The sequence below is a fragment of the Micrasema longulum genome, unplaced genomic scaffold, assembly GCF_059751315.1.
Source record: "Micrasema longulum isolate JH-2025_06_02 unplaced genomic scaffold, ASM5975131v1 h1tg002485l, whole genome shotgun sequence".
Classification (NCBI taxonomy): Eukaryota; Metazoa; Arthropoda; class Insecta; order Trichoptera; family Brachycentridae; genus Micrasema; species Micrasema longulum.
Window position 1 is genome coordinate 15,605 of NW_028279627.1, and position 13,430 is coordinate 29,034.

Here is a 13,430-nt window from a genome sequence, read left to right on the forward strand (position 1 = left end):
ACCTTTTTTTAGTCTTTTTCTCAAATTTAAGCAATCTAGTTAAGTGAAATTACTTAAATATGTAACATGTTAATGTAAATACTATGTGAGACTATTACAAACAAATGACTATTCTCGGATAAAAATCTTGAAAAATGGCTTGCGTGTTCGCCTTCCATGCTTGGGGTCCTGAGTTCGATTCCTTCTAGAGTAGGCGTGAAATACAGTAGGCATTTTTAATTTCTCAAAGAATAGAGATAAGTGACCAAATATGGAATAGTACCCCTAATATAAAATATCATAATTTCTTTCGAACGGACAGTTCATGACGCAATACAAGACCATGTTTTAACTCATTCACTCACTTAAATATCGCACCCAAACTTAGACAGCGTTGGAGTGCCGGAAGTTTTTTGTTTTGGCAGTGATATAATTTTTTAAAGGTAAGTATAGGTAGCTCAATTCTAGTTGAAGCCATCCAATACATTCAAATAGCCAAAGTATTGGTGTGTTTCTACAGGCTTCCGAAGGATACAATAGTTTACACGAATCGTCCAAATCCACACGGCATGGTAAAATTGACAAGAATGGATTTACATTTATTATATTATTTTGTATTATTTAAAATTTATTCAAGGGTAATCTTAGGTGAAAATTCTGCAAAAAGAAATCAAGTGGAGATTAGTCACCTTATTGCATCTGCCTGGCATTAAATAAATAAATTTGATTAAACAAAATAATTCAGAATACTATAAATATCAACCCGTCCTAGGTTATAAATATAGTTTTGCCGTGTGGATTTTTACCGCTGTTTGAAATGCGACGAATTTCCAAGTACGATTTATGGCCGGATTAAAGGTATCCCTAACGCAGGTATATGATGATATTTAAGTTTATTATTAAATACATTTTTTTCACTTTTTTTTCGTATCATTTACTGAGATATCCAATGATATAATAATAATAAAATAATGGGGAATAGTAATGCTGCGGTAACAATACCGGTGAATTCGGGTTGATTTAGTTTAATCTCGGCGCTGATTCGTGGTAAATAATAAATGAAGTATTTTGGTGTATGCATTTAAAATATCATAAATTAAAAATATGGATTAAAAAGACAAATTTATGAATATTTTTAATGTTGCCGACGCGCGCGCAGCGCGCACACTCGGACCGGAAGGGTCGCGGGCGGCCACTAGACCAACAAACAATTCTTCGGTCCGACTACTGCTCCAGTTCCTGGTTCCGGGCTGTAAATCCGCAACAGAGACGGCGCTTCGCCAGCAACGGCAGGACCCTGTGATCCATCGTGAGACGAATACAGGGACCGTGCACCTAGCTACGGCCTCTCCCGGCACGGCGTTCGCCCTCCGAGAGGGATACTAATGTTGTCGAGACAGAGGTCACGGTCAGGGCTGGTATTCCAAACAAAATTATAGCGCGGTATAGCGCGTTTTTACGTACTAAATATGCATTATAGCGCGCTATAATTTCGTTTGGAATACCAGCCCAGGGCTCGCTGCGCAGACGCCGCGCTGCCGTCCCTAGTGAAGGCCGATCGCCCGAACCCTGCTTCAGCTCGGAGGCCTGCAGCGCAGAACCTCGTTGCTTAGTCCGTAGGATAACCTCATCTAGAGCCGGTCACAGCGGTCTGCAAGCAGTAGGAACCTTCAGTCAGACTCTAGACGTGGTTAGCCACGATTGAAGGACGGAGCGCTCGATGGATCTTCGGATTCGGAGTGGGGTGAAGATTTGACTTTTGTAAATAAAACGCAGAGTAGAAAAACTGAACTGAATTTTTGAATGAAGGTTTATTAACAAGAGTTGCACTTGTTGAATCCGGCCTATCGATTTTTTCAAGAACGACTGCGGACGTCCCGAGGGCTCGATTCCGCCGCGGAAACCGCCAACCTTCATGGATTCGAGTTCTTTACCTGATTTTACACGAAAAACATAAAAAAAGTAGGAAAATAATTTTCAACACAAAATACGTAATTGTTCCGCGGACTTGTTTCGAGCGGGAAGATTAAAAATAACGGGTGAAAATTGAAAGTTAGTCCAAAAACTCGGAAATAAATTACACGTGCAACATATAATTATTCTAAACTAACCAAATTAAAAGTAATGGGAGCGGAGGGCATCGGACTTTCAAATCTCAAGATTAAATTCAAATATTAAATAAATATACTTCTTAATTATATTGAAATATACTTTATAATACAAATATATCATTACGAATTCAAATAGAAATTAGATTCTATCTGGATTACACACCAAATTAATTAAAATATAAATACGAAATTGTTATAAAAATAAATATTAAATAGTGTCCGACACTATGCTGTAATATTACGGTATTATAATGCCTATTCTTTAAATATACTATCGAGTCATTGGAAATCTAATTTATAAAGTAGTAGTTTTTTTATTAGGTACATTATTTAATCCGAATATATACGTAATGATGAGACGTAAAATATGTAATATAAGAGGTAGAGAAAAATCTAATACCAACTAAGTGATCTCTATCCTAACTAGAAATTCGATGTGCACATAATGCATTATGATGAAAAAAAAACTTTTTAGATAAAAATGTAATGAAAATAACTTCAGGTAGGTAAGAAAAAACATTTTCTTGGTATAGATATTCTTATCTAATCAGCGGCATACTTTGCCAATCGATTGTAGTTTTTAGTCACTAAAAACGCCCATGTGAAACGTTTCTATTCGAAAGGAGTGTCAAAAATATTTATTTTTGTATATTTACAAATGATTTGAAACGAGTGCATAAAATAAAATATAACTACCCAACATTGTGAAGTGTTAAAAAATGTGTAGAAATCCGTCCAATCCGGAAGGAAAAAAGAAAATGTCAACTTAACCAATATGACCAACGTATTAGATTCAGTCCCTTCTTTAACTTTAGGTTATCCGTTATCTGTTTCATACAGAATACTTTTGTATTTCTTCTTTCCCTCAGTACTCTTACTAACACTTTACTTAACTTTGATTGCGGCCGATTTAAGTTTAGTATGTCAACATTTCACCGAGGATAATCCAAGGTAAAGTATTAATTTATTAGATTAAGCATCACTTGTCTTTTTTTTCGATAATCAATTCGACGACAGGCTTTGTGGCGCAGTTGGTTAGACAGCCAACAGCGGAACTGGACAACTTTTGAGAAATATTTTGGTCTGGGTGCTGTGAGCTGTGATGTGTTTTTCGTAACTCTTTTCCACACCCGCTGACAAGCCTCTAAATTAGAGGCTTTGTGGGTTATTCCTTTAATTAAAAACAATATGTATAGCTTCCACGAAGAATTTTCACTAGCACACTAGATGTAAATGTAAAATAGAATCAAGAGTAAGGATTTGACTTCTTTGTTTATGCTACGTGAATGTAGGTTCAGAGATGTTTTATTTCGCCGTGATCGTAGAACAACAACGGATGTGCGGAAAATGCGACATTAAATTTTCTTTTATAGATATTTGATCTCAAAAAGGTGTTTTCATGTAGGCTTTATATTCGAAGCTTGACATATATATATATATATATATATATATATATATATATATATCTATATATATATATATATATATGTCAAGCTTCGAATATAAAGCCTACATGAAAACACCTTTTTGAGATCAAATATCTATAAAAGAAAATTTAATGTCGCATATATATATATAACTATATATAACTAACTCAAGTATCAAAATATGTACTTTTGTTTTTATCAAGAGCAAAAATATATTTATACTGCTCTCATGTAAAGTTGAAGAAAATCACATGCGTCGTAGGACCATGACTATTTGTTTAGTTTTTTTAAACTTTTTGTGCCGTAGTATCATTTAATTTACTTGTTAAATGCATTTTCGAAAACGTTTTTGTAATAATTATTGAGTTGCAACAATAGAGAAATATCACATACTACGAATACCGATAAAAATATATGAAATGGATTGGGAATGATTAATTGTATTTTCAAAATCAATATGGATATTGTGGAGAAATATTTTTAACTACATAATTTTAAAAAATACTAGAAAAACGCGACATAGTTGTGACGTTAAGATTCGTGACAAGCTGCTGGACATGTTGTAAATTACACCGCAATAAGGTATTTTCAAAAGTCAGGAATAACGTAAAAAATATAATATATGTATATTTAGAGCGGATTTTTACGATTCTAATGATATAAATAATATCAATGTATTCAAAACAAGTTTTCAATTATAATTTTCGGGTTTAAAAATGAGCACATACAAAACGACCCGCAGTTGCCATCACGTTATTTTGACGTTATGATTGCCGACTGCGTGAACATAAACATTGCGCACAAGTTTGGCTCCAAAACGTCATACGTGCCGTTTGTCCTACAGGGCGCGAAACGTCTGATTTTCGGGTAATTCAAATTATTCAAAACCTTTCTAGAATATTTATCCGACGTCGAACAAAATATTCAAAACCTTTCTAGAATATTTATCCGACGTCGAACGAAAAAATATTAATACCGTTATCATCGTACTTTTTTGCTTATTCAAAAACAAAAAGAATAAAAAAACATGAAAATACCCTATTGTGCAAAGTGGTGAAGGTACTTTCTCCACATACTCGAAGAACAGTTTTAAAGACGGTGGGTTATTCTCGGTTTCGCTCATAAAAAACACATGTTTTTTTTGTCAGTAAACGAGTTACTCTTTTAACATTTTCTATTTTTCAATTTCATATATCGCGATTTTTATTTATTTATTTATATACGGCATTTTTGCCATTTACATATATGTGGTAAAAAGAGCGCTTAAAAATAAAAATATAAAAAAATCGAGTATTAAATATTAATATACTCGTACTATACACATTATAAATTACTTGAAATACATACATATTTTAAAGCAATTGTTTATTTTATTTTATTTTATTAGGTAATTCAACAAAGATACATACTAGAAAACATACAATTTGAAAGCATTCGTCGATACAATTTTTCATGCATACATATCTTCAATTATAGAATTACACAAAATAGATTTAAACATTAAGTTGTAATACATATTTTATATTGTTTACAATAACAAAATGCATTAATCAATCAAATTATAACTATTCCAACCCAATCGCCTGAAGATGATTTGCTCTTTTTGATAAAAATATGTTAGTCACTTTATTTTTTAAGTTAGGCAGAGATAAACTAAATATATCAAAATATGATGCATATTCATTCCCGATATTCTGTAATCTAACAATAGGTGAGTTATATTGAGCTACCGTTCGAGAAATTTGACAATAAAATATTGTAGATGTTCTGCTTAACCTAGGTGATACATAGAATAGAATCCCGTATAAATACGGGAATCATTGAATGTGCTTTTAATATGTTCAAGAGGAAGAATGACAATATCAGACAGAGGCCCTCCAAATAATTTTAGAGTTAAGTTCAATTCTACTGAAATTGATTTCATTCTATGTACCACCTAGGTTAAGCAGAACATCTACAATATTTTATTGTCAGCGTTAAAACGCTTTTAATAAAAGTTAACTTTAAGTTTAGTATGATTGCTCGGTTTATAGATGGGCAACTGTGACACTTCTTCTGGTATGGTGGCCGGCAATAACCAGCTTCGTGTTCACCGTCTCGTCTCCCGCGGTATGGCCAGCAGAGGAGCCCCTCGCAAGAGAGAACCTTCGCTTTCTCGGGCTCCAGCTGTGGTACTTTCTTGGATTCCCATTTGCAGTTATTTACAGGTAAACTAAACACTCCGTGTCCGGGCTGGTGTATAGCACTTGTAACTACGCTTAACATGTAAAAGTGTTGCCTTTTCATTTAATGAATTAAAAGCTCTTTTTCTCAAAAAAATTTTTTTTTTAAAGTTCCTAAAAGTAACTTGAGCTGGAAAAATGGAAAAGGAGTGGTAGAGTAGGATATGAACTTGGCACCTTTCGTCCGTGAGTCCAAAATACTACCATGGGATCACAACTCGGTTCGATTTAGTTAGTTGTTCCTCCAATTTTCAACATATATACAGCAACGAATATTTTTTTTATTATTTTTTTATTTAATTTTTTTAGTTTTTTTTACAAAATACATAAGAGGCAAAACAGAGTATTCAAAAATAAAGGATAGTTACATGGCAATGAAATACATATTAATAGTAAAAATAGTAAACAAAAAATTCCACAAAGGCATGGCCTGTTCGTGGGTATACAAGAAAATGTTAATGAATTTTCGCTCCTATAATAAATAGACAGTTAAAATATTTTTGTGTAACATAAGAATGAATTAAAATACACCATTTTTTCGGAAAAAAACAGATTAATCGAATTTTTTATGATCCGAATGGGGTCCGGTCCCAATTGATTCGGATGATTGGAGCTCTACTGTATATCAATTAATATGATTCAATTCCGAATACCTGTTAGGACTACTAGACATAATGTGCCATTTCGTATCGAAATTTCTGCAGCAAATTATGCTATTAATTCACCCTTTACAAGATTGCATAGTCTAGGTCAATGGTCGGCAAACTTATTAGTCAAAAGAGCCAAAGATCAGCATTAGGGACGATTGAGATTTCTTTTGAGAGCCAAATTTCTCTTCCTTACACTGTTTCCTCTTCAAAGTCAACGAACCTTATTATGCAGTGAAGATCTCCGTCCTTACTCTCTGTTATTGAGTAAACATTCTATAAATTAGCGATGTAAAGGAGATTTAATGACAATTTTGTTGACAATCGTGATCATCCATAACATTTGAAATTTTAAAAAAAGTATCTCGTGATTCATTTTTGTTTCGAAAATAGAAAAAAAACCGTTATCACTTCAGTCATAATTTTAGCTCCATATGTTGAAATTGAAATAATTTCATCAAGTTTAATATGATGCTTCTCCATGCATTCGATTACAGTATTTGCAATATCTTCAATAATTCAAAAGGCAATAGTCCCAGAAGTTCTTCTATAGAACCTGTAATTTAATTAATTAAGACTAAATAATTTCAACAATAAGTATAACTTGCGCTGAGACGCACTCGAGTGCCTAAAGAGCTGCATGCGGTTTGCCGGCCACTGGTCTAGATAACCGAATCAGTTTTATAAATTTACATTTTTGACACTAGCCAAATCAAGTTCAAAATTAATATTAAAGAAATAGTTTAGGATTTTGACCGCTGATGATGATTCTGCTAGCGCGCTGTTAAAATATTTATGTTAATTTGTAAAAAGGTTTATTACTTATTATTATATTTTTTTTATTACTCGTATATTGTATATTTGTAAATATATATTTTTGAATAATTGTGAACCCCTGAGGTCTAAGCACGAGACAGTTTGTATTATACCTAGGGCATTCAATATTAAGACATTGCAACAATACAAAAAAATTAAAAATTAAAAAATTTTGTCATTCCTAATTTACTGCTTTCTTATTATTTTTATTAACTTAAGTTTGTTAAGTATAATGTGCTGCATGGTATTTTAATATAGTACAATATATTCATGTAATTTTAAAAACAGCGTAATATGTATTTGTACCTATATGGTTTTTGTATTACTTTATTGCAAAATAATAGGTTTACATATTATGTGTATTATTATTTATAACACTGTTATGTTTAACGTTTATATGTATGTTTATGTTTATAAAAGGCATTTGTACCGTGTGCACTAATAAAATAAATAAAAAATAAAATATTTCTCCCGTAAAATACTGTGCCTGTCGGTTACGATATTTTGGCGATCATAGCTCGGTATGGTCAAGTTAATAATATACGTGTACCCCACCCCTACTGACCAACCGCAAATAATAAGTTTAATAGAATACTATATATGCAATATTTATTTATGTATTTGTAATTCCCTATCTATAAAATACAATAGTATACGAAGGATAAACGATTAAATGCCTAAATTTGTTTGCAACGGAGATGAAACATTTTTCAGAGAGGAATATGAAAGTCTAGGCAGTACAGGGCTTATGACCTGTCGTTGGTTAGTTTAAGTGGCCACTTTACACACAGTGTAACATTCACAAGCCCCGTAAATGCCTAGACTTCCATATTCCCACTCAACAATGTTTGCCCTCTGTTGCAACAAATTTAAAACTGAATAACTCCCTAAGGAGGAAATCTAGACAGTCTGCAAACATTGGGACATACTCAAAACATTGTTGATTCAAATGCAAGTCAAGAAAATATGAAAAAACCTTTTCAATAAATGTTTTATGCTGTCATGCAAATAATTTTTGAGTACAATTGTGTATTTTGGAAAATATTTTTCAGATATATATACAGAATATTTTGGTCCATGGAAGCGTATTTTGGGAGTCTGCAGTCACAAGACGAGCGCGTGGAAGGTGCTTTAAAGCTCATTATGGTTCCCAGCCCTCTGGAACTATACTTTTTCCTCCAGGCTTACCTTCATTCTGCTCCTCAAATATTACTTCAGTTTTACGTGATGTTGCGAGAAGAGAATTTAAAATCAGATTCAGGTAAGCATATGGCATCGATGGACCCTAAGATAATTATTTTATTTTGTTTAATTCCATTCCCTTTCATTTTATTCAGAAAAAACACAAAATATTAGTATACAATGAGGAAGTTCAGTGGTTTAAAAAAAATATTTGTTAATAGACTATCAAACACCACCAAAAAAATTGAATATTTTTATGTGTTGCATAATCAGCGCTATGATATTTTGAAGTTTTGTAATTATGATATTATTCCTCTTGTAACGTCACAAGTACTCTTTGGTGAATTCTGCTCATTGGAGAATGGTTTCCCGTAAACCAGAAATCTATCACAACACTGTATAACTGACCGATTTGGAAGAACTAGTGACTTCGTTCAGAGTGGTTCGATTTTATTAAAATCATTTTAATGATTTTTTTCGTATAATTTCAAAAAACTTTACCGTATAATTGAATGCTCTAATGTTTACTGCGCGTAAGAAAACATTTTTATATGCAATTTCCCGCAGCATTGAACTTCCCCGTTGTGCCCCGACTTAACACGGATTTGTAATTACATACTGGGATTATATTTTGGCAATGAACATTTCGAATTATTAATAAAGCCGTTCATGAATCGTCTTACTTTCACCTTGTTTTATTCGATTTTTTCTGTCCGCGGCACTAGTGTATGAAATTCGTAGTTTTAGACGCATTCAATAAATAATTTTAAACTTCCGTTTTTCATTATATTTTTTAGCTTCCCTTCAACTCCTCAGTGTCGCAGCAAACCTATTGAGAATGGCCGTTACCACAACCAACTATCAACGATTCGAAAGACGAAAAGTTGTCGGCGATCGCTATCCTTGGTTGGACCAAAAATCAACAGTGGCTTCTCAATACACAAGAACTCCACAGACTCACATAAGTAAAGCTCCAAAGGAGTTGATATCCAATTTCGTTGGTCTTCCTCTAAATTTGCTAAGTGTTGTTTCTACTGAAAATGATAAAAATGTTGTAAGACAGAATGAGGACAGCGAAGAAGATGAAGTATTTGTTGCATCTGAAACTGATCGTATCGGACTATATACGACAGATAATTTTATTATAAATGATAGTATGTATTCTGAATTACCGCAAGTACATAAGCATAACAACAACACCCAAGAACATAGTGACACAGAATTTGATAATGACGTACTGCTAGAACACATAATTAGGGTCAAAAACGACCAAGAAACACCCATTTTAAACAAAGTAGAAAAGAGACGTTTGAGAGTATCTATTGTTGAGAATCCCGAAATTGAATTGAGGAAGCGAGAGAACTGCGACTCGAGGGTTTTTAATATTGTGGATATGTCAAAACACACAACACCACCAGAAACTCCAGCTCCTAGACCCGTATCTTTAGGAGTAATTAGAGATAAGTTAATGAGTAATGCGGAGTTCATTATAGAAAAGATTCCAAAACGGACTTATAAAGAAGCTGAAGATTTTGACGTTCCAGTTAGGGTGCGGAGGTTGGCTATCAGGGGTATAGAACAAGAAGACGGAGTGTCGAAATTCATAGCATTTATATCGTGGCTAATGTTCTTAACTTCGAGAATGATAACATTAGCCGTGTTTTCTTTTTTCTATCTTGATGCTTGTTTTTATTTTTGCATCGCGCATTACTTGGTGATTCTTTTGTTTTTATTGTGCAATTCGTGGTCAGAGCCTTTTCACAGAAAGATCTTTTACTTCTTTTTAAGTTATATTTACGTATTTTGCATAATAGAATTTAAGACGAAGTACCGGAAAGTGAGATTGTGGTACGGGTTGTACTTTATTGGTGTGACATTAGAAAACTTTGTGTTGACAGCGGTCTGGTTCTGGTCCGGGCTCTGGGATGGCTGGTGGTACAATTTTACTGCATTATTGATTCTTTTAAGCACAGTGTTATCGTATATGTGCTTTTTAATTTATTTCTTAATTTTAAAACCAAAACCATTGACTGTCTATCCGATAATATCAACTCAGAGTCTGTTTCCTGTTTCTATGGATTAAGAAGAGAGGAATTTACAAAGATATATTATATTTACATACGTACCTTTTTTACTTTAGTACTTTAAGTTATATATAAAATAAATTATTTTCAAACATCGTTTATTTATTTCAATATTAAAGTAAATTTAATTGGTACAAGTTCCAAATTAAATTAAACATCTTCGGTTTGTGATTTTTAGAAAACATAAAAGGTAACATATGTACAAACTCATTTTAAGTTAGTTTTATCGCCTTTGGTTTTATCCCCTTATTATCAGATAATTATTAATTATTATTATTACCTATCTCTGTTATTCATTTTCCACAGTCATCTTAATTTAAAAAAAATGTTATTTTACGTTTTTAATTATTTTATTGGACACTAAATGTTATTTTTCTATTATTTACAGACCAAGTCTCGATGGTTGCTTTATGTAAACATGAATTTACTTTTAATGTTGTCATGTCTTGTGCCCACAAATATTTTTTGGTAGACAAATGATGTAGGTTCTACATTATGTAATAGTAGTTTGATTGAAACAAAAGAAGACCTTAAGTCATTTTATATAGTATTGTAGGTTTTCCTGTAACGTTTTAAAAAACATTATAATCATCATCGTCATACTCTTAACCACCTCTGATGGTAGATAGGGCACTAAATTGGTACGCCAAATGTAGCGTATCTCGATCATCTGTTACATGAAGTTGAACCTGTAACTGGAGACCTGTATGGACATAGAGGTTTACTTCCTAAGCCCATTTTGTTTTCCATTTCAGCTCGAGAAATCTGCATATTTATACCGAAGTTTCATTCTACTAAGTTTAAAACAAGTCCTTGGAGAATACCCTTCGAACGCTGTGTAATTAACTGCTGACCTAAATTAAAGAAAATAAAATGCGTAAATTGCAAAGCGTGGCTTTTCCTTAAAAATCTGAGAGAAAATTATTTTTGAAAGTGTTTATATGTTTTGTTTGTTGAAGATATTGTTTAATAAATCTCTTTTTTGGAAAGTTATGTGGATGTTACCTAGACCTCTAAAACGCTGATTTTTTTCACGCATTAGTCAACAAGGACGATAATTATGTAATGACCGCTAGATTTATTTATTTTTTTTTTGTTTGGTTTATATTTTGTAATAATACATTTATTTGTAAAAAAATGTTAAACTTGTCTGTCTCTTTGTTGTCCTTAATATGTACTTTTTATGTTAAAATCTTATTTTGGTCCCGAATTGAGTTTCAGTCACTCCTGGGAATTTAATACATTAACATCGTTTTATTTTATATAATTTATAAATAAAAAAGGGAAGAAATATTACGCTTTGGATGCATATCCAGGAAAAATGAAATATTGCAGTGAATAATACGTATTCAAACAAATACATTAAAATAAAATACTAAACGGTTTAATACAGGTAAATTATTCCAAACGTATCAACTATGAAAAATCTCATTTTAAATCTGCGAAATACAATGAATTTACCAAAAAGGATAAATAAGACATTTCTCAGTGTCTCATAATTTCTACGATTCATTTTTCAGCTGTATTTTTCACGTTTTAGAGCATTTTCCCTGCTGAAATTTATGTGAGATTTATTTCAATCTTCTAGAAAAGCTCTATATACCTACTTCTTAACATGTTTTTCACGGCCATAAGATAAGTTGTACAATGAACACAATATATATATATATGTATTTAACCGCCTCTACCTAAAAAGTAAGATTGAAAAACCTTCAGTTACGAAATGTTCATTCAATATTATTTACTGAATTTCAGTGCCAGACTAGAGGAAGCTTGGTTCTGCCTAAAATTGAATTATTAAAACGATCAGCAAATAAAAAAATGTTGAAGATCGAAAAAAGACAAATAAATATGCTTTATTTAATATTCAAAAATAAATAATTAGGGTAAAAACAAATTCGTATGGATGTAATGTTTTCTTAGACATTAAAGTGTTATGAACCAAAAGTCTTTTATTCAAATCTACGAAAAAACAACTGTTTTTCTAAACTTAAATATATCGTGTGAAAAGAATTTCGGGTTCTGTTCTAGTTACGGCCGAAACCGAAACATATTTAAATAAGTTAAATGTCACTTCTCCTTACGAGTTCATTAAAATAAGCATTAAATAAAATACAAGATGAAATAATGAGTTAATTTGTTTATTTTTGGCGCTTTTTTGTTCGTTGTTATGTTGTACGTATATTTAATAGTTCTACAATGTACGCAGGGCCGGTTTTAGCACTACCAGCGCCCTGGGCGGGATTTCTACGGCGCCCCCTATCTTCCACCCCTTTGAACCCATACGAAAAAAGGAAAAGTTTATAATGAAATAAGCATTTATTAAAAAATACTAATAAAATCGTATTTTTCTAGCCTTTCTATCAACGAACTCTTTTATTTAAATACACAAGTAGGAAGACAACTTCCGAAATTTCGTTTCGATTGACAAAGATGCCAAATTTGACAATCTAGATTGAGATATTGTCGATCGTAGATAAGTTTTTATCGGTTTATGCTTAAAAAAACTCCTTTCCCCACTAGCAATCGTTACAGGTATAGTGATCAATATTCGCTACGCTATCCATACAGTTCTTGTAAGTTACGATCTGTAAAAAAATCAAAACAATGACAGGATTAACCACATTATGATCAGGCAAAGATGATTTCAGACTTATGAGTTCATCACACAACATACAGCCATCTATATCGGATTTAGAATGTACTGTTAATTTCAATTGGAAATTACGACCGAGTTTGACAAGGTCTGGTTTTTTAACCAATATTTTGAGTACTCATTTGACTTTTGAAATCCTTCATTGCGTGAAATTAAGGTAGTGTCTAAAAGGCTGTAGAAAAATTAAACTTAAAATTTATTTTTTGTAGAAGTTATAGGCTCATCATGGGCCACTATAACGAGTTTGTCGCTAGATTTAGGAAATTTAAAAGTAAGTTGGACTCGCTCGATGAGCGAGAGGATAAA

The 13,430-nt window shown here is 32.4% G+C and overlaps 1 protein-coding gene across 2 annotated transcripts; it reads left to right on the forward strand.

Moving 5' to 3' along the window:
• Positions 1-2,640: 2,640 nt before the first annotated feature.
• Positions 2,641-10,564, forward strand: LOC148272100 (uncharacterized). 2 transcript variants are annotated; one of them, XM_088240530.1, is made up of 4 exons: positions 2,641-3,041; positions 5,551-5,724; positions 8,255-8,463; positions 9,182-10,564. In XM_088240530.1, the coding sequence occupies exons 1-4, from the start codon at positions 2,866-2,868 to the stop codon at positions 10,465-10,467; spliced, it is 1,845 nt and encodes a 614-aa protein (XP_088096656.1). In that variant the 5' UTR covers positions 2,641-2,865; the 3' UTR covers positions 10,468-10,564. The 2 variants fall into 2 exon arrangements, with proteins under 2 accessions (XP_088096656.1, XP_088096658.1); XM_088240532.1 differs by lacking the exon at positions 9,182-10,564 and having other exon boundaries at positions 8,255-9,159.
• Positions 10,565-13,430: the final 2,866 nt, after the last annotated feature.

Coding starts and splice junctions, on each gene's coding strand:
- LOC148272100 (XM_088240530.1), top strand. CDS start 2,866: ATGACCAACGTATTAGATTCAGTCCCTTCTTTAACTTTAGGTTATCCG. Junction 5,725..8,254: donor CCATTTGCAGTTATTTACAG/GTAAACTAAACA, acceptor AATATTTTTCAG/ATATATATACAGAATATTTT. Junction 8,464..9,181: donor GAATTTAAAATCAGATTCAG/GTAAGCATATGG, acceptor TATATTTTTTAG/CTTCCCTTCAACTCCTCAGT.